General features: G+C 40.1%; 1 protein-coding gene across 9 annotated transcripts in view; it reads right to left on the reverse strand.

Moving 5' to 3' along the window:
• The window catches only part of PCDH15 (protocadherin related 15), an 814794-nt gene that overhangs the window by 140860 nt on the left and 651444 nt on the right, over positions 1-22490 (reverse strand). For all 9 annotated transcript variants that reach the window (XM_032445316.1, XM_032445314.1, XM_032445315.1 and 6 more), the window contains 2 exons: positions 11388-11496; positions 6659-6771 (listed from right to left, as the gene is read on the reverse strand). In XM_032445316.1, the coding sequence (XP_032301207.1) occupies positions 6659-6771; positions 11388-11496 (222 nt within the window). The remainder of the gene's footprint in view (positions 1-6658; positions 6772-11387; positions 11497-22490) is intronic.

The following is a 22490-nucleotide window of genomic DNA, read 5'->3' on the forward strand; positions in this document are numbered from 1 at the left end:
TTTGAATGTTCATCTCATAGAGCTCTGCTTTGTTTACAGAGAAATTATAGTTGAAATAGTACGAATAACAGAGAAAAAACACACTGTTGATGAACACTGCAAATTGAAATGAAAAAAACAACCAAAAAACAAAGTGTAAATATCAAAATTGTTATTTTGCTCAGTAATTCATAAGAAACTCATTCAGAAGACTCGGTTTTTAGGAAGAACGTATTTTCTTCCTGACAGAGATGAGTAACGACGAGACTGTTAGAGATTTAAAGCAACCCCCAACCTCTCTGCTAGTACTATTTTCTTACTCTCAAGGTGAGATCTGGCAAGTGGGTCATGCATAACTAGGCACTACGACCTGAAATTAATGAATCTTTTCTGACAGGGTTATATTTAGCTAATGAAACAAAAAACTTATTGAAGAAATTGCAAGTTCTGCTTGTTAATACACTGGTACATCAAAGTTTGAGTAATCAGGATGCATGAGGTGACATACTGCTCTTCATATGTACTTCAGATGGTCCAAGTAGAGGTGACCACTAACACAGCATCAGAAGAGCCATGTTCTTTCCCAAAAGAACACGCTTCACTGACAAAATGACTCACCATTCAAACCAACCAAAGGTAGATATTATATGAACAAATGGGCTTGCATTTCTGCAGTGAAGATGCCTTAGATTGCTGATATACCATCATAAGGAGGCATTAATAGAGAAGAAAAAGAACAAACATAGCCTTGTCCATATAAATAACTCTCAAATAAAAAATGTGTAGCTACATTTGTTATATATTATATATTTATTACGTATTATGTTTTATACAGAAACACCATCAACTTCACTTATTTGAAGCACTGGACAAAGCAATTCTCTGAAAGAAAGGGGAAATGAAAGCAATGCAATAGACTCCCTGAATCTACTGGAACACAAAAATCATCCCTTCCATCAGACATTCAAACCCTACCTACAAGAACAGTGGTAGCACGGAGGCAACGAAGTGCTGCCACAGCTGTTCAGTCCCAGGCTGTGCCCACTTGCTCAGCACCCAAGGACGTTCGTAAGAGCGTACGCCAATCCAGATCAGAATTCTTTAAATGAGAACTCTGTCGCACTTTGTGAGCTCTGACTGCCATAATGCTGGGGTCAGCAAATACCCAACATCAGTTACCAGCCCTACCACTCTTAGGACCAATCTGTTCTCTAAAAACAATTTTATCATGTTCTGGGTGAAGAAAAGCTTTGCTACAATTAGAGCCACCAGTCTTTTCCTTCTTTTTACAACGCTTTTCTACCTGCACTTGAGTCCCCAAGTCATTTGATTTTTACTATCACAATCTTCTTGAATTGCCTGAACGATTCAATATTTTTATCCAACAGAACACTCAGACAGGGTGTTTTCCTTATGCTTTTCCAGCCTAAGCCTGTTATATCTGCACCAACCAGGTTAGCTTCTGGATACTGCATCTTCAAAACTGTGATCAAATCATTGTGTTTCTTTTTTCTGCAGGACATGGAATGGGAGATGCATGAATAATTTAAAATGATGTATTTGGACTCATTTTTTGCCACCATATCCAAGAGCAGATTTAAAACTTACTCAGACGATAAACACAACTTCAAACTTTTACCCTCTATCAGATCATTTAAAAGAAAGAAAGCATGCAAAATTCATGGCTTACGTGCAAATAACTGCATATAGTAACACTATGTCTGCTTTTTTTCCTCATTCAGCAGTAATGACACCTGGAGAAAAGTGGGCAGCCCATTTCCTGTTTAACACAAGAACAAGGGAAGAGCCCAGGAACTTCAGATGTTCAAACTTAAACTTGACTCCCAGCTGCAAAGAAGACGGAAACATTATAAAGTATTTAAACCATTATAACTGAAAAAGAGCAGTCAGCACAAGTTCACAGAAGGAAGGTCGGGTCTGAAAAGCTTCATTTTAATTTGTATTTTTAAAGTGCATGACCAAATCAGGAAATAAAGGTGAATCTTGGGACGTAATTTATCTAGATTTAGGGTAAGGACCACAAATCACACACTGGATTAACATACAAGGTCAGAAAGTACAGCACGAGGAACGGGCTACTGAAATGGATTAAAAATTGGCTTAAGGACAAGCAGCACCAAGTATCTTTAGAACACAGAAGAAATTTGACTTTACTGTCAGTGAAGCTTGTCATGCGGCAGTGAAATGATATTGGCACATAATGTGTCTAGACAGCGCGCTTTAAAAATCCCAAAATACGCTTTTTATTTCATGTGTCAAGGGTAAGAGACTTCACCGCCAGAATACAACACTTTAAGTGAACAGTAACACTTCCAGCTGACCACCTTTCCACTAAATAAAACTTTATTCTTCCCTTAATTTAAAGAAAATGCCAGAAAACGGCAACTACAAAATTATAAGTGATGGATGGATGGAATTTGAAACAGCAACCATTGACGAAATCCTGTTTACAGCAGAAAGAACAGCTACTTCTGCTAATGAAACACATTACAGAGTTACCATTTATGGATATTAATCTTTATGTTGCTTTGCGTATGATGACATTTAGTTTGTGGTCAAGCTTAACTTACAGTCACTGGTCTTGTCTAATATCTATCTGTGAGTTAATGCTCTAAACTCAGGCAAACACACTCACTGTGCTGAGATGCTGCTAAAAGGGTAACTTCACCATGTGGGTGTTAACTTTGGGGAAGGGCTGGCTTCTCAATTATTAATGTCTCAGAAAGGCTTTAAGGAACATTTTCCTGCCCCTATGCTAGTCACAAAAACCACCACTGCAATCAGCTTTTCATTCCCACAACTCTTTTCACTGTATTACATACAAGACATAAAAAGAGCACCTCGAAGAGAACAGAAATTTCCAGATTGCTTGGACTTGGTACACTTGTGCTACAGCGGTAAGTCACCAGAAGTAACTGAATACTGAGTTCACCTAAGGGATGAACTTTTGAAAAGCCAATTTAAAACACGGTTATTGTACTTAATACCTACAGGAGATGCACAGCAGTTCAGCCAAACTAATGACTCTGTAGATTTCATCGCTGTCAGGGAGCGGACTGACCAACTCTTTAATGAAAAACCATTTCTTCCATTCTTTTTCTAATCTGTCGCTGAGAGTACAAAAACACTCTCATTTGTTCAGCTCGTGATCTATTTTGAGGCAGAGCAATCACCCTGTTTCCCATTATAGCTGATACATCTCTAATGTAGTGTGAGAATGGCAGAAGAAAATATCTTCAGCTGCATTTCAAAAGAGAGACAAAAACAAAGCAGTTCCAGATCAAGGGCAATGCATTTTTGGAAGATCCTACTTGTCACGTGGGCTATATTTTATATTCCACTTTGCACTCAAGAGAAGCTTGAGAGAAAACAGCCAACGTCACTGATATTTAGGAAGACTCTTTTTTAAACATACATGATACTTTCTAGACACCTCTTCAACAGCAGATACTACAAAGGGTTTTTGTTTCTGGTCTTTGAAGCTGTCATGTGTTGCAGCCCTTACACATAGTTCAGACTGCTACATCTTCATAATCACGTGTATAATTTAACTACAGTCACACTGATTTAACAAAACAAAGAGGGCTTTATCCTTCCTGCCGAAATTCCTATTTGCCACCATTGTACAATGTAGGAAAACCAAAGAAGAATAAGGACACAACCTCTAAAGTGCAGGAAAATAGATTTTTCATGATAGAACCATAGAACTGCTCAGGTTGAAAAAGGCTTTCAAGATCATCAAGTCCAACTGTAACCTAACCATATTATCCTAAAAACCCACTGCCAAATCATGTCCCTGAGCACCACATCCAAGTGGTTTTTAAGCACATTCAGAGACACAGTGGAAGAGAGGGACAACAACAGCTACCTTAAACACTGTAATGACTAAAAGTCAGCAAATATTTGGTGCCAAGAGATCAATATAGGATGAAAAGAATTGGAAGCTGATATTATTACAAAAACTATGAAATGCTGCAACATCAGAAATTCCTGAAGGGACTAAAAATAAAAAAAAAGCCTTTCAAAACTTAATTCACAAAAGCACTCTGCTTGCAAACTACATCAGATGAACAACCTCCTTCTGTTTCCAACTTGCAACCTGCTCCTATCATTCGACAATTCTTGCATTGCAGAAATGAGCTACTTATTCCTCTTCACTCTCAGAATTACATCATATTCCATGTGTTTCTCCTTCTAATTTGAAGCTCCTTTAGTTCTGTCCTATCCTTTTAGTGACAGAGACCACAGCTGTGCACTGTGGCCAAGATACAGACACAGCCTGGACCTACTGAGTCTCCCTTGCTCTGTTCTCTATTTTTCCTAATAATTTCTAGTACCCAATTTGCTTTTTCTTGACAGCCACAGATCACTGAGCTGACCTTCTTTCCCAGTTATCAGTTACAGCACCAATATCTCATTCCCAAGCCAAGCCAGATTCCATCACTTTGTGCAAAAGGATCTTTTCTGCCTTGTTTCACCCTATTTTTAGCTATGCAGAATTTTATCAGTCATTTTATCACCCGTTTATTTCTTCTCACACAAAGTCCACAGGAGCATCTTGGCAGGCTGAAGAAAAGAGCAGATGGGAATGTTACCATATCCAACAAAACGGAAATGCCAAGTTCTGCACTTGGGGACGAACACCTCCAGTACTTGTTAGGAGACAGCCAGCCAGAAAGCAGCTTCACAGAGCAGTACCTAGGGGTCCTGCTGGATGAACTGAACAACATGCCCTCAGAAAAGCTGTGCTGCGTTAAGAGAAGTGCTGCCAGCAGGCTGCATGCTGCTCAGCACTGGTGAGGCACCTGGAGGTCACTTCTGTGCAAAAACTGACATATGGATTCTTGCACTTAAGCACAAGAGACTCAAATATTGGGCCAGGTTGCCCTGAGGTTGTAGCATCTCCAGCCTGGCAGGTGCAGAGCCCCGTTCACATTGCAATGGTCAGTCTCCAGAGATGCCTGCCAATCTCCACATTTCTACTGCTGTGTAGTAGCTCAAATTCATAATAAACATTGTTATTTCACCCTTAGAGATTATTCCCCAGGTTCTTAAGGAGGGTTCTAAGCCCAGTGCTGTCCTTGGTGACTTATCCTTTCAAACTGACCACTCCCTTGCCCTCTGCATCTCCTAGTGAGAGAAGCATCCTGTAAGCATCTCTCTCTGCTTTCAACTCTACTCTGACAAAACTAGAGCAAAACACGGCATACATGCACGCCCTGCCTTCAGAGTGCCCACATCCTCTGCTTAGTCTTAAGATCACTGCTTAACGCCCAGCCCTTCTCATACAATGCACTGACCTGCAGTAGCCTCCCCACATATCTAAGATGGAATTTGGTCTGGCTGATAGTGGGGCTCAGTCTCTACATGCATACCCCAAGCAAGAACGACTTCCTTACACAAACCTCCTGTCCCCACCTCCAACTGGGCAGGAAAAAAAGAAAGCCTTCTAAAACTTGGAAATCACACTCCACTCAGAGATTCAAGCCTGGCAAGCACACAGAGGAAATACAGCTGTTGCGAAGTTCAACATCACTGCTTGCAGAACAGGACCCCAAACCAATTTCCTTGTAGCGTTGGAAATTCTAAGTCTGTTCAGCTCTGACATCTTGCATTGACCTTCTGCTACTGCTGAAACAGCAAGGAAACACAATCTCACTACAGAATTGTTTCTATGGCATTATCTGCAATGGGGTTAATGACAGTCTGACTGAAATGCCATCTGGAGAAAACGGATTTTTGAGGCAGGTATGTAAGATCTGGAAAACATTCAGTAGAGATATTCTTCAAGATACTCTGCACAGCTGCCACACAGTGTTGAAAAGTACTTCAGCTACAGACTATGTTTAGAAGGCACCAAAAAAAACCCCATGTGGCTGTCATAAAGCAATTCCCTTTCATAATGGCCTGTTCCCTAAAAGCTACAAAATCTTCAGTTCCAAGGAAAAGCCTTGTTAAAAAGTCAGGATACAAATGCTACTTGAGGCTGGGAACTTATTCCCCACTTCCCTTTAAAAAACATGGACCATACTATCTTGCAACCAGTCCGCTCTGAAAGCCATACAAGTCCCTAGGAAATAAATGACCTCTCATCACGAAGACATGCATCAAATTAAGACCCCTTACAGGTGTGGCAAATTCCTCTGTAGTGCAGCTTTGCAATTTATTAGTATCTCATGGACTGTGTAAGCAGACCTGGTCTCCAGCCACCCGCTCATTTTGCAAGTCAGACGGTGAAAACTAGAAGAGTAATATGTACAAAAGACAGAGGAGCCCAACTTCTCACATCTCATCAGAGCATGGAGGTGTTCCCATGCTCAGTACTCAGAGAATTATCTGTATCTGTAAGATTCTTCAGATGAATACATGAAATATAAAACTAACACATTCTCGAGACTTCTGATTTAATAAAGAGCCAACATACAAGTAATACTTGGCTCATACTGCATCAGTGTAAAGTTAAATGCAACAATTCTAACATGACTCAATCCCTTTCCAAAAGAGCTTCACAGCCTTCTCCCCTATAACAATGTCCATTGATGACAGCTTCAAAAAAGAAAAATTCAAGAAAGAAAAGCAGGACTCTCTTCCATTTTCTCTTTTTGTCACTAGGAAGTTCTCAAAAGTATATGGAACTAAAAAATGCAGTTAAAATTACCTTAATAACCAAGTCAAACTTCTGGTGCAAATCCCTGTTTATTGGCTTCAGGAGAGTGAGTTCAGCTGTTGTGAGGTTCATATGGAAATACTGTGGATAATCCTCAGGAGTACCTGCCAAAAAACAACAGCGAGATCTCAGCCAAGATGAAATACACAGCTAAACAATATATTTTACTCGTTAGTCACCACAGGAACAAAATCCAACCTCGTTATTGTAAGAGTACAGCATTGCCTAATTTGTACACGTGGCTTCACAGCCCTACAAACAGTATGCCTTCAATCATAGCACCATTTCTTTAGTCGCCAAGGTTCTTGCCAACAGTGATGCCCCAGCAGTTAGTAACAGCAGGACCCCAGATACAACACTCTCAGTCAGAGACAATTCTGCTTTTCAGGTCTCAGGAGACACGTAAACATGCAATTAGCTAAAAGGACATACAGAGAAATGAGCCTGCGCTACAAATCATTTTCCACCTGCCACACTCCTGAAATGCACCTTCAATAAACACAACAGAAGGATGTTACCAATAAACCCAAGACAGCCGTGCTACTATTTGAGAACAAATGAGACCTCATCCATGTGTAAGAGGTTCCATTCATTGTCAGCAAATGGTGCCCTGGTGGTTCAGTTTCCAGGATACTCTCCATACCAGTTAAAACAGAAGCAATCAGAGCCCAATTAACTTCTGGACCTTTCAAGATCCAGCAAGAGCTGTGCCAAGGCTGGGGCTGTTCGTGACCCAGCCCCAAACTGCATAGACAACTTCTCACCATACCATGCTGAACCTAAACGGCTGCCAAACATATGGAAGGATGTAAGAATCAACTGTGACAATTTTAGCCACAAGTGTCTCAAAGGAAGTACAGCAAAAGTTAGCAATGTTGGGGTATTAATTGCCAGAGGTGGATGAAGCCATAAAAATGTCAGATACAGCTCAGCAACAGCCTCTTCGCTACCTGATAGTAAAGCATATTTTTCCTAAAAGACTGAGGTCTGTTCTGTCCTTGCTTGTCTATTGGCAAACTTCATCCACCTACTGTAGTCATGTGCAATGTCCCACTTCATTTGGCTTTAACAGCCAAGCGTTCCCCTCAGCTGGCCTGACTCCCAACTGAGAGGATGTGAGAACCTAGATCTCAAGAGAGCAGGGTTCCAAAAGCCACACTGTAGTACAGATGCCTCAGTAAGACCCCTAAGCTCATGGGTCATTGTATTTTAAAGCAGTCCCGAAAGCAAGACAAATACTGTCGTACCACACCCCCAGCACAGTGCAACAGGCCATAACATTCAACGTAAAAAAGATCACTTCACTGATAAATGATGCTATTATTGTTCACTTTTGAAGTAGAATGATTAGAAACTGCTTTTAGGAAGACTGCAGCTTTCCCTGGGGACAGATTACTGCCCACATTCATGTGTGGTAATTTAATTCGCACATCAACATATGATATCCATTTGTTATATGAAGTGTGGGCATACATATCATAGAATCACATATAGGGAGACATCACAGAATCCTACACATGTATCTCATAGAATCTTATATATACACAGGCTCACACATCCCACAGATATTCTGTGAATTCTGTGTATATATCAATACCAGTCTGGAGAGTAGTAGCAGGAACAACAACAAATCTAGGATCACAGAATGGCTTGGGTTGGAAGGGACCTTCAAGACCATCAAGCTCCAACCCCCCTGCTACAGGCAGGGCCATTAAACCCTAAAAAGAGGGGAAAAAATTATGCATGAAAAACAAAAATGCAAACATGAGGTTTCCAATAGATCAAGCGTTAAGAGGTGAACTACTACATTGCAGCTCCAGTTCAGTTCTCTATCTGAAGTACTTCTTTTCATCATGTCCATTAGGCAATACTTTAAACAGAAGACAATGATCCCAGCTGCACCTGGTTGTAACTAGCTCTCTATCTTAGGGTGATCCTTCGAGATTATTAAGACCTGCTTTTCTATTATTTTATTAGTATCAGCTCCTAATTACTTGAACAAGTACATTCAAACATCATGATACACCCTCTGAGAGGGCTGCACTCAGGTTACGATGAAAAGGCACGCAGAAAATAATGGGACTGGACTGTTTCTTCATTTCCTAAGTGCTTTACCCTCAAGTTACTGCTGTCTTCACTGGTGTTATGCTCACCTCAATGTAACAAGACTTCCACAGCATTTACCTCATGAAGAAAGTCTCTTAACTCCTTTTCTGGGGAAGCTGCTGTTCTCCAAACAGGAAAGGTTCACTTGCAACCTCTGCATTTGTTGCAAGCAGCTCTGATGCATTTATCTGAACTCTTTAAAGACCAGTTATCTCAAAAGCAAGACAGCCAGAGATCTTTATCAGCAAGTAACGACAAACTCGATAGGCCACATCATGTGGAAGCAAGGTCTCGCTGCAGGGATGCAGGGTTTTGTTAATAGAAAGACTTCTTGACAGCATATCCTTAATATGCTGAGAAAGATGCACAGACTTCATAACTAACACGTAGTGCCTAAAGAACACAGTGAGACTTGACTTGTACAGGAGTACAAGAGGAGAAAGAAAGCAGTGGAAAAGAACCACCAACTTAGAACATAGAAGAATCAAACAGAATTCCATACCAATCTCATATTCAGTAAGTAGCTTATTTTCTCATTCTGTGTGCACAGCTCAGACCTCTAAGTGTTTAAATATACATATATATATACCAAGAAAAATACTTAGATCTAAAGCAAGGGAAAATCCATATAGTAAGAAATACCTGCAAGGCCCATTTCTAGTGAAGCTACTTAAAATTTTCTGCAGGAAATTCTACAACATAAATAGCACTACATACTTACAAAGATGAAGGTGGACTTAAAATCTAAAAAGAAATACTTTGGAAGACTATGGCTCAAAAAGGGGGGAAAAAAGTAAGAGTGCCATATTCAAACATTGAAAACATCAAAGGTTAGTGGAACACTATTTTTAAAGTTAAATCCTGAAGAACTTAGCAAGTTACCTTTAGAACATCAACCAAGTGGATTAAATGCCACCCTAGAGCATAACTGCCAATAGTTCAACTTAGAAATGAACTGAGAGAAAATTCAAATGTGAAAGTATGTTACGTATTTACTCTGCAAATATGTACAAATTTCCTTACAAAACAAGTTTGCTGGAAAAGGAGTAGTTGAAGTAGCCCTTGGACTTCTAGACTTGAATACAGTTACAGCCTGAGGGAAATGAGTTGCTTTAATGGGTATCCAAACGGAACCTAAATTCTGCTGTGTTGAGGCAGACCTGATATTTCTCTTGTCTCTGTGCTGGGAGTAAAGCACTGGAAAAGCTTCAAGATCAGCCTGTTGGCAGCAGGATGGTCATACTCCTGCACTAGCTCACAGGCCTTGGGACCTGCGTGCTCACTGCAGTGCAGGTGGAAGTTTGGAAGAAATGGTTCCAAGTGGCTGCATGATCCAGCTCTGAGATGTACAACTGACTTTGCCAGGGATCTCCTGGCACCTGAAAATCCTGTGCAGGGCAACAGGATTTAGGACTTAAAGAGCCAGCAAGAAAAGGAGGTGGAGTGAGTGGGAATATTCCCACCGTGGACCATCCTCAGAGTCTAGGAGCCAAAGAACATTGCCAGCTTGAAGCAACAGGAACCCTGGGATTAGTGCTGAGAAGGAAGACACAGGGGATCCATGGGCAACTCTCTGGCAGCAGCTCATTTTAGAGGAAAAAAGACCAACATATCAAAATCATGTAGAAATGCATTGCTATTCATAGTCATGGGGGACTCCAACATTAACAGTTTCCTATAACCCTAATCACTTGCCAGCTCTGTCTTGGTATGGCAGCCATGCTTTTGTTCTCTCTTAAGATCTGGAAATGCCAAACACACCGAATCATCAAACTTAGTTTTCACCCTTTCACAACAGAAAGAGTACGTAAAAACCTATTTTTTTTCTGACTGACAAGGAAAAACTTTGCAAAGTCCTTATTAAAACACATACTTCGATAGCAAGAAATCCACATAGCTGCAGTTTAATGCAGCAAATGAAAAAAAAATGCTTTTATACAAACCAAACTGTTTCCCAATTCCCATGCTAGTTGCATGGTACCAAAACTATTATGTTCTCTGCTGTGCAAAGAATGGGGCAGGTGGAGGACTGGAACTGCAAACAACTGCCTTAGGCCTTTCTATTATCAAATCATACAAGCTAAACAACTGGAAACAAATTCTGAACAGAAGAAAATAACAGAAGTAAACAGCAGAATGCCAAACATCCTCCAGTGAAGTATCTATCTCTGAACTCTTTCTAGTCTGCTGCTGCCACACAGGCAGCAAAACTCATGTTGGATGCAGTAAGATCCTTTAAGCTGCTCTGTGTCAAAAGACTTATGGGAGCATCCTGCTCTAGCCGCTTTTCTCTAGCATCTCTTACTGCACCTCTGCACGAAAAAATGCACTGAAGAATAGCTGTGAGCATAAGCAAGTCTTTCTCCTTTTGCTTGCTGCATTGCTCCGTCGGCTAAAACAATTACAAACCTAATTTGAATAAATAATAATAACTAATGTAGCCATTGCAAATAAGCTGCTAAATAATAGCAATTAAACATAAATAGGTAAAGCAATGATTTCAAACATCCCACTAACCACAAAATGAACTTTTATTAGGCTTCCACACTCCCAGTCAATCTTTCTCTGGTCACAACAAAGCGATTGAGTGATAGCAAGAGTAGCAGACACCAACCAACTAGGATGGAATAGAGGATGCCCGGTCGATCAGAAGGAGGCTGGATGTTTCGGTCTTGATCTATGGCTTGTATGGGTGGAGTGACACTGATGGGGTTCACTTGTGCCTGAAATGAAAAATCAGACAGATTTCAAACAAATTAGGAAGCCAGTAGGCAGGTCTTTAGCTTTAGTACAAAAACATCCCACTGAAATTGGTATTCGCTGAAACTGTAGGAGGAAAAAGCAGTCGTATTTAAGAGAATACTTACAGCACAGGTTCTAGTAAAATAAAAATTAAGTAGACAGTGATCTTCTATGTCTTGATACATTTTGTATCACAAAGACTTTCAGAGAAAGTTACAGCAAATCAAATCCATATCACATCAGCTGATTCCCTCTGAACTCTGGGATGCACCTCATCTGGACTGATTCAGACTGACACATTAGTTTCACAACAACAAGGTCAAATATCCCACTAGCTCTATGTTTTTGCTGCTCATTTTTTAACATTTTAATAAAAATATTAGAAGTTTGAATAAGTTGTGTTACTTACATACATTAACTATCTGATATATTTTATGAGGGTTGATACAAAAGTAGTGCCTCCTGTTTTACAGTGTTGGCCTACAATGTAAGAGGCGGATGTTGGAGGTATGGCAGTAGAGGCTGTACCTTCCCACCAACATCCCATTGCATTTGTTGCCACGTGACAGTCTGACATGGGAGTGAGTATGAAACAAAGGTGCACCACTGATTTCCTCCATGCAGAGATAGTAGCACCCATTGACATTCATCAATGCTTGCTGCAAGCTGGGCTGTGGGTAGGGCACTTCAGCAGTGGTGACAGTGACCATGGGTCACCACAGCATGCAGGCTGTTCTACATCGCTGATGAAAATGCACAGCTAATGGTGGTGAATTTGTTTCAAAAAAGCCAATGTTCTATAACTGAGAATTTGCTCTATCATACAGAATAACTGTGCTCTCAGTATCCATCACAGATTCCATGAAAATAAATGGGAGGCATTACTTTTGGAATGACCTAAATATCTGCGACCCAAAACTAATCCTTGTCACTCACTGAGGCCTAGGTAAGCTAGAAGATTGGACACCCATTACTTATGGCTTTTCCCACAGTTCTCAGCCTCAAAAGAGGTCTTTTGTTTCCACTTTTGACTCTTTAAAAAATTAACTCTTAAAAGTGTAATGAGAAAGACTGGCTCAAAATAGGCATAAAGACAGAGAGAAGATGATCTATTTGTCATGTGTTTGAATTTTTAACATGGTTTAGGACTGCACAGAAGTTACATGCTGAGAGACAAGATTATGCAGAATTGTTGAAGGCATAAAAGTTATTTTGAACATACAAATCAGCTGAAGCAGCCACAGAAAAATGGAGATTATAGACACACCTGCAACAAATCCTATTTCATTCTCTAAGACAAGCTGTGTGTTAAAGCCACAATTACAGTATTGCAGGTCACGCAGAAGTGTTTGGCTGGAGAAGCAGTGAGCTGTCTAACCCTGCCAAAAACGAGCCGTCAGCTGCACCTGACCACTGAGACTAGGCTGCAGCAATATAGCAATGCTGAGTGGAATTGTAACTCAGACAGCAAGGACATGGGCTTTGCTTTACTTTCCAATTCAAGGAGAAGCCCAAGATTAGCATTTAGAAAAAAACACGTTTCAAATATAGCAGATTTTACTTGAACACTGGGCAATTTATCCCATGCTGCCGCCATGACACTAACTATTCCAAACCAAAGCAATTGATAGAATAGAAACGAGACATATAAGAAAACAAAGGATGAAAGATGAAATCCACCACCTGTTTCTACCATGCAACATGTAATTTGATTTTCCAAGTACTGCACACTCTCTGAATGGGACGCTCAAGAAGCAGAAGATATGATGCAACAAGACCAATCACAATCACTTCAAATGTTTGGGGATAATTTGAAGGGGTTTTGAATTAAGTAGATTGATGTCTCTCTTGAAGTGGAGCTAAGGGTATTTTCATATTATTTTAATAATCAGTGGATAACGCAAGCACCTTTTTCACTTAAACTTGAATTAGAACCAAGAAAACAAAACTGCACTGATGACGCCATAATTAAGAATGTTAATGAATTTGTAAAAGCACTTAAAAGATCCTTCCAGAAGTTATACATAAACTTGTTGATAATTACTTGAAAAATTTGTAGCCAAAACATGCTCTGTTCAGCAGACTAAAGTTATTACCTATGGTATTTCCTACTTGTGAGAGCACTTCAAAACTGAAAGGGCTGCGACAGCCATCAGTGCAAGCCAGATCCCATCACCCTTCAAAAAGACATGCAATGAAAACATCACTGTCATACTCTGCCTCAAAAGAGAGCTCCACGGTGGAAACTAATTAAAAAGAAAACAGCCTGCTTGAGGAAGTAAAACCTGAAGGTCTTTTCCAATCTGAGCAATTCAATATGTAAGAGGCAAAATCACTTAAACTGTGTTCCTATACCCTCACTCAGTCACCTCCCAGAACACAGTGACTTCATGCACTACTCTATACAGCAGCTTTGAAGTGACCTAAACCCCCTCAGATCAATGGCTCACTTCTAGTTGTACCTAACACTGTTCTCCCACTACCTTCTGTTCCTAAATAATTACATGCTGGAGTCATGAAATACCAGACCCTAATTGTAAGACCGCACCACAGTTGAGGATACCCAGCTAGCGACCCACGCTATGTTGCATGTAATGCCATGCTGACTTAAGACTGCCGGCTCTGCTCAAAGCAATGCTTCTATCACGTGCTAAGAAACCTATGAAACCAAAAACAGCTAACTGTAACAAATTTGGACGTTGCAGGCTTTAAGCAAGCAGTTTATTAATTAATTAACTCTTTACATGATTGACTTTACCAACACTCTGCAAGAGTGAGGACCAGACCACAACCCAGTCTCAATCTGGGCATCACAGACACACCAGCTCCCATCAGAAACTGCTCCCTGTGCATTTTACCTGACAACAGAACACACGTTCAATTGAGAAAAGAACATACCTACTATATTCAAATCTTGCACGTCATAATATTCATGAATATCAGGGGGGAAGCTAAAAAGACTTTAGAATAACATATAACAGTGAATAAGTATTTGGATGAGTATCAGTTCAAATGACAGCACTGCTACAGGGATTGCTTCTGGCTCTGGAAGACTGATAGCATAGATTATGACACTCAGTTGTGACAGACGACTAAAAGTTACCCTTTTCCAAGCATTTCCAAACAAGCACTGTGCTAGCTTTGTGTCAAGTGGTTTGCACTGACACCCGCAACAAGCACCAGTGTTTTCAATGACGTCTAGCACCAAGCGTAGGTCAACAGCAAAACTTGAGGCTGGGGATGTGTGTACTTGAGAATGCTCTCTCCTTCCCCAAGCTGTGGGATGAATTGAGACAATCCTCTGTATTTTTAGCCAAGGAAACCAGGAACTGAATTCTGCACCAACCATGTGGCTCACAGACCTTCAGGAGAAGTGATAACAGGGCACCCTGCCTTTCTGCTGTTGGACAAAATGTTCAGAAGGAACTGGGTGAGGTGGTACATACAGGCTATTACCTTTGTTTGACAGTTTATAGGCTCTACTGCTTGGACAAAGCTAGGGAAGACAGACAAAATGCTCTGCAATGCCTGAACTGTATGCATGAAGATATGTAGCACTTTTTTTCCTCACATGTATATCATGTAATTCTAGGAAGCACAAGATTTCATAGTGGTGAGTTTCACTGACAGCCTGAAATACTCCAAAATAAAACAATATATCACATTTAGCCACAACTTTCTTTCTTTTTTCTTATTTTTTCTTTTTTTCCCCCTGGAGTTTCTCTCCCCGTATAAAGTGATAGAGATGCCTGTGTTTTATCAGAACAGGTCATCAGTATCAGTACAGCCAGCAAGCACAGGACAAGTCATGCTGACGCTCTAAGCCCTGGCTGGTCCTGTGCCATAGGACAGATGAGAGTCCTCTTGAGATGAGGAGCAGCTTTTTGCCAGACAGAAAATATTAGTAAAGCAACATGTATCACCCTGTGCTGAAACCCATGACTCCTTCAAAGCGACCCCTACAGCAGTAAACCAGCAAAGCTGCAGATGAGCTGATGAATTATCAGTTACCCTTGTTCTCCATATGCTTTGCTGAAGAACACGTGAGAGTGGAGAAGAAGGTGTGAACAAGAAATTAGCAAAGTGATACCCATGCTGTGCAGAAGTGCATACAGCACTGCTGACAAGCAGTACTAAAACAGTAGGAAGAACCACAAAACCATTCCAGCATCATTCCTTGCCAATGCTTTGGATACTCTGCCAGTACAAGGAGGGCTGTGACAGCTAACCCACGTAAATCTGATGGCAAGTACTCTTGTGTCATTAAAAGAAAGTACTTTGTGGGGCTATCCAACCACAAGTGATGTAAACTAATATATATATAATTAATATATATAAGACCGGAAAAGCATATTCAGCTGAAACACTACCAAAAATGCTTCATTAGTCAGATTGATTACATCGCATCAAAGCCTGTACTTGCAGGGTCTCAACTTGCCCCATTTTCTTGCCTCCCTAAGGTCAGACACAAGACAAACATAACAACACAGGGTGAATGGGCTTTCCAGATCCCCCTCTGACACAGATCAGAACACCAAACTTTCAGACTATCTGTGGGAAATGTCACTTAACTAGTAAAGACTTCCCATTTTAAGAGTTACACTGCAATAACGGCATTTATCTTAAGCACTAAGAATCAACCCATAAAAATACAGTAGTAATTCAGTTACTGTACCAGATGCAAAACGTTTTGCTATGGAAAACTGTTCCCCAAGAAAGGAGGCAGCCAGGTGAGGAAAATCACTCCTCTAAAACCCAAGCTTCTCCCCTAGAGATGTGCAGCCCACTCCCCAAGATGTTTCTTGCCTTAAACTCCTTAAACTGCAAGGCTCCTGCTCTTCTCAAATAGCACTTGTTACCACACAGAATTGCAGAGTCCCAGTGAAAGGGCACTGTGCAACACAAGCAGAATGGGTACCGTGTTAATCCAGTCTCCCCTGGGGAATCTTTGTAGTATATGAGTATTATGAAATCTTCTTTACAACTGTCCACTTCAAATACTTGTATAAGCAGCCAGCAACAACACTGAAGGTCAGCCTGCAGATTTAATAGTTTGAAATAAAGTGTTCTGTTTACTTTTAATAAGTTTATCTTCATTCCTAGAAGCCATGGGCTAAAATCAGTAGCAGGTAAGTTATGCAGCTCACACAGCTCAACTCATCTCTCATGTCTTCTCTTGGAGGTACAAAAGGTGCCTCATCAACTGATAGGAAGAAGCAAGATATGAGATAAGCCATTAACAGCACACTGCTTTCTCTATTAAGCACTAAACAACTGACAAGTAGCTTCTAGCAGCTTTCTTGACTGTTCACATGACAAACAGTAGTTCTTGGTTTGCTGTTGTGTCCAGTGTTTATGCAGATGACTAAAATGAAAAGTGTAAAATGCCAATATCCAAACAGATCAAGTTCTTGAAGTACGCTATCAAAAAACCACAGTTCTTTTCATTGATTGTTAAAAAAAGCAGCAAAAACAAGCCACCTTAAAGAGGGAAAAATATATTGAAGCAACGGTAAGATAACATAATAAATCAGAACAAAGAGGAAAATAGAGCCTATTTTTATCAATGAGGTCTTCCAGAACAGCAGGCCCAAAAACGAATTGCATCAGGATCTGATCACAGCTCTTACTAAATTGCTTTTTCTGTGTCTGACACTCTTTATAAGAAATGTCTCCAACAGAGAACCTGTGCTGGAGACTAAACGAAATGCATTATGCAATGGGCCTCATGCCTCAGTGTGCACAGATAATCTCCCCTGCAATTGAGGCAGAAGAGGGAATTGAATTTGGAGGCTGTGCTCGTTACAATGTGATGACTGCGGTTACAGAACAATAAACGTTTCCTTCTGACATCCCATTTTTTTTTTTCCCCCATACAAACCACAAAGACTGTTTTGTTGGCCATTATTTCTGCTCAGGATTCAGAACGAGAGCCGCAGGAAAGCAAGTTATAAAACGCAAGCCAAACCTACAAAGACTCACCAAAAACAGAAGATACAGATCAGCACTACACTAACATAATGACTTAGAGTTTCTTAGATTTATTACAATCAGGAAGTCCACGAAACATAAACCCTATTTTGTTTTCTCTTAAGCACATCCATCTCAGACAGAGAAAAAAATAAACTCTGTGCCAACAGTTGCTACTTTCAGCTGAGTTTGCACACTCTTAAACTTACTTCCTGCTGCTAAGGATGAAGAAGCTGATGGCTTCTATGCCATTAGAAAAACCATCTATAATATAATATAGCAGAGGATGCATAAAGAGATATGGTCAGTGGTATGACTTTAAGCTTGGAATTGCCCAAGCGCTTGTAGACCCTGGCTTGGCACGTTATCTTTCTGCCCAGAAAAAATGAAAGTATGCAAAGGGTCTGTAAAACTGATAGAGTGAATAGGATCAACTGCTTACAGCCTCTTCCAAGCCAGAAACTCGAAGCATCTCACCAAATTAGCTGGTGGCAGGCTGAAAATGGGCAGAACAACCAAGTACTTCATCCAAGCAGAGTCGAGCTGTGGTGCTCCTTGCTACAGGCACGTTATGGGCTAGAAGTTCTGCATGGGTCAAGTATCAGGCATGTGCATAGAACAAAAGAAAATAACAGTGAATCTCCAGCATGAGTTTTAAAGACAACACTCCTAATTGTGGCGTAGGAGAACCCACCGGGGAACCAGAACTGGTGCCATTGACTGGACTCATTCATCTGTAGGACTGCATGCAAAAGCGCAGCAATACAACAATTCACTCAAGATGCAAAAACAGTGCCAACACTACAGAACGTTGCTCCAAGCTTTGAGAAGAAACAAATTTACTCATTATTTACCCTATATTTCCAAATAAATGGGTACTTCTCTCATTCGAGCACAGGAATGCCAGCTGTAATTGCTCATCGTCTTACTTATTCAAGCTCTGCCCACCACTGTTCTTTTCTCATTCACATCTGTTGCTCCGTCAAAAGACAATTTTAGGCAGAGATTTAATGCAGAGATTCAGATACAAATTTGATTGCCACCATAATCATGCCCACTTCAACACATTTCTTTAACAGTAACATTAACAGGGGCATCACTGCCTCTTTTAAAAGGAAGGTTATAGAAAAACTAGTTTCCTGAACACATTTCAAATATTTTTTCAGTAAATTTCAATTAAATTTAATATATAACACTGAATGAATTTTATAGTTCCAGAGATTTGCTGTGGGTGCACATGCATACAACTTACTATGCCCACTCACTTGATTTTTGGAAGAAAACATCTAAGAGAAGCAATTCTGCCTCTCTATGAACAGATGTGTCTGTATTATGCTTTTATTCTTCTGAATGAAATAAAGTTCATTATCACATCCTTTTTCAAATACAAGGAAATTCTACTCTAACACTTAAATGTTCTTCTCAAATCCCAGCAGTATTTCTGAAGGAAAAGCAGGAACTGCTTGCAAAGCAAACTTCTGTGGTTGACACATTAGAAGGAAGGGATGCCATCCAAAGGGATCTCGACAGACTCCAAAGATGGGGCTGGGTGAATCCAATGAGGTTCAACAAAAAGTGCAAGGTTTGAGCCTTAACTGCTGCACTAATATCTGATCAGCTGAACACCTACTATAACCTGCACCCTGTATGTTGTGACAACACAATGACAGGAGCAGTATCTTCCCCAGCCCAACCCTTAGTGAATAGCCAGTTTACGGTTTAATAGGGTAAGCTAACTACAGAAATTATAATTATCACTATGAGAAACAATGTTATGACACGGATGAGATTTCTTCTGAAGCTCACTGATAAGGCACCACTGTAAAAGCACTTTGTCTAAATGTCAACATTTAAAAAGTCTCACTGTTTCTAAATGACATTTGAGGATCAAGTAAATTAATACACACAGTTCCTCTTTGACAATAGCCTCTCTTTATGCCATAACAAACACTGTTTTATGAAATAGAAAACAGAAGAGCATACTGTCCAAGTGGCCTTTTTTTCCCCATGGCAAACATCCAAGACAGTAGTTAATTCACACTAGTAGCTGATTGTACATTCAGGACAGAGGTCAGGGCTCAGAATGAGGCAGAGACGATGCTTTCTGAGGCACTCTTTCCTCTGTGAAGATTTAGAGGAGAGAAAGGTGCAATTACTTCATCTCTGAAATCCCTTCATGGCTTCACAAAGAGCAAGACAGTCCCAACTGCCGTGTTGTGGGATATCTTGAAGAAGCAAGGAACCACACTTTCCTACTGTAATTATTTTTGTAAGCTGCATAGCCTAGTACATTACACTGAACCCTTATTTATTTCATAGCAATTCATTGTTCTTTGTTTGTTTCCCCCCCCCTAACTTTACAGTGAAAATTCAAGAGTGAATAAAGAATACAATAGGATAAAATAGCAAGGCATTTTAAAGACCAGAGTGTTTGGCTATGTTTGTAATTCATTAATTCCGCAGATATATGGTATGAATTCTGTCATGTAAAGAGAAGCGGGTTTGCACCAGCAGACCTGTGCTATTGCACACATCAAACCCATTGGGGAACTCTAGAGATACGTCTTCAGCACTTACATATTTGGCTTACTTGGCTGATCTGCCAGTCCAAAGCTTGAATCAAAGAAGATTATTTTCATTTCTAAAAGGAAATGACTTCTAATTACAGCTCCACAGTTACTTTTCCAAGCAAAAAATCAAAGCCCTTTTTCTTCATAGCTTCTGACAAAGCTATAAGAATTCAATATGCTCAATTAGCATTCCCATTAAGTTTCTAAAGAAAATCACAAACAACAGAATTTTTCTGAATATGGAGATGGTTCCATTAAAGTTACGCATATTATCGTTGGTCATTTTTACCATTCTATTCTCCTTTGCTTTCAATTATTAAAATATTATCCAAATACCGAAGCAAACTCTTTAAAACTTCACTTTAGCCCTTGATCAATACCGAGAACATTTGCCTGTCCTCACCAACAGCCATATCTAGTCTGGACTAAATTTCTAGAGATGCGCTAGAGTTCTTGCTCTTCCTGAGCCCGCTAGGGAGATCTATAAACACTGTGTATCACAGGCTGCTTGATAACCCAGTCCTGAAAACAAACACGTTTACCTCCTCCAAAGCACATGTTCAAAGACCAACTGCAATTATATACTTATTTTCCTTTGTATGTTATAGAAAGGTTAGCATTACTGAAAAGCCAAAGCTTGTAAAGCATAGAATCATAGAATCAGAAGGTTGGAAAGGACCTATGAGATCATCCAGTCCAAACATCCTCCCACCACCATTGCTACCACAAGCCACTAAGCCATCTCTCGTAGCTCCTCATTCAGAAGCCTCTTGAACACCGCCAGGGACGGTGACTCCACCACCTCCCTGGGCAGCCATTCCAGTGCCTGACCACGCCCTGAGAGAAAAAGTTTTTTCTTATGTCTGATCTAAACCTCTTCTGATACAACTTGTGGCCCCTTTCTCGGGTCCTGTTTGTTGCCTGGGAGAAGAGGCAAAGTGAGAGAACTATTGGTGACCGGTGGATGGTTGGACTGGATGATCTTGTAGGTCGTGATTCTGTAATTTAACCAATTCTTTGTGTACGCTATGAAAAACCATGTCCATGTGCGTTCCTGTTCTGTTTTCCAATGAAAATCACTGCTCCCATCCTCTTCCCAGCTGCCTCGCTTGTCTACCACGTACAAAACAAATGAGGGAATCTCCACCCTAATAATTCCACATTTAAGTAAATTACCCATGTTATTAAAAAGAGGCAAGTTTACCTGACCTCTAACTAAAGTGCATCCATACTTAAGTCACTATGGGACAATGGCTCAAGCAGGTAAAAATGCTTGCCTACCTGGGAGAGATTACAGTTCACAGCTTATGTGATCCTATACTGAAGTTACTGTCAATTTTACTGATAATTCTAATTAGTCATACTGTTTTGGTATAGTCCCAAGTACATAAAAATTAATTACCTGTGACTTCACATCCTTATTATTTTAACCTTTTCATGCTTCACTAGTTTTCAGTTAAAAAAAAAAAAAAAGTCTACTTATCAAAAGATTGCATATGGAAGACAGGCAACCAATCGTAACAGAAGACTTAAAACTCCTTTTATGTCTACTTATCACGCACAAGCAGATAATCAATAGCTTACCAAAGCCATCCATTTTGATTTGCTGAAAGAGCCATATCCATAGTTAATTCAAATTATTGGCATCAAGTTATTTGAAAAAAAATATTAAGCTAGTAAATCTACTGTGAACTCTACCGTGCATTTAGCATCGTCCATTACCTTGAACTTATTATCAGATAACCTCTGATATTGCTGTAATTATAGTGAAAAGAGTGAAAAAAATGCAAATGGGAAGTTTATCCATAAATGTCGGAAGGGAAACTGCACCCAAGAGAGGATTTCATCATCAGTTTTGAATTGCTTTCAAAGTAACACAAGATTGCCAACCAGTTCATCACGCATCTCTGCTTAAAAATAATTAGAAAAATTGTTACCTGCTGCTCAGATATACCGAAAACAACTTGGCCATAACGATTTGCCTTTCTCAATAAAAATACATGGACAAATACATACCTGTCACAGAAATCAATCTTCATTTTCTCTTTCCTAATCTGAGCCTTGGGTTTTACGTAGACTAATGAAAGATTAATACCTGGAAAATGGGTCAATTTGCTCATTCTTCAGCCAGTGGCAAAGGGCCGCAGGCACTAGGGAGATTCTTTTCTCAGTTACTGAATAAGAAACAACCCAAGAACGTATAGATATAGCTCACTATTTTAATGGTTAGCTCTTGTAGCATGGCTGAAGTGCCAGATGACACTGCCAATGATCAACTAGTTTTTGGCTTTTAAATATACAGGACCTCATTTATCTCATCTCTAAACAGTTGAAAGCACATGCTACCTGTCTTCAGAAATTTCAGCCTAACACAAGCCAAGAGTTGCCCTGCTTTTCTATAGATAAATATTCTAATACATAACACACAGACAGGA

The sequence above is a fragment of the Coturnix japonica genome, chromosome 6, assembly GCF_001577835.2.
Source record: "Coturnix japonica isolate 7356 chromosome 6, Coturnix japonica 2.1, whole genome shotgun sequence".
In the NCBI taxonomy this organism is placed as follows: Eukaryota; Metazoa; Chordata; class Aves; order Galliformes; family Phasianidae; genus Coturnix; species Coturnix japonica.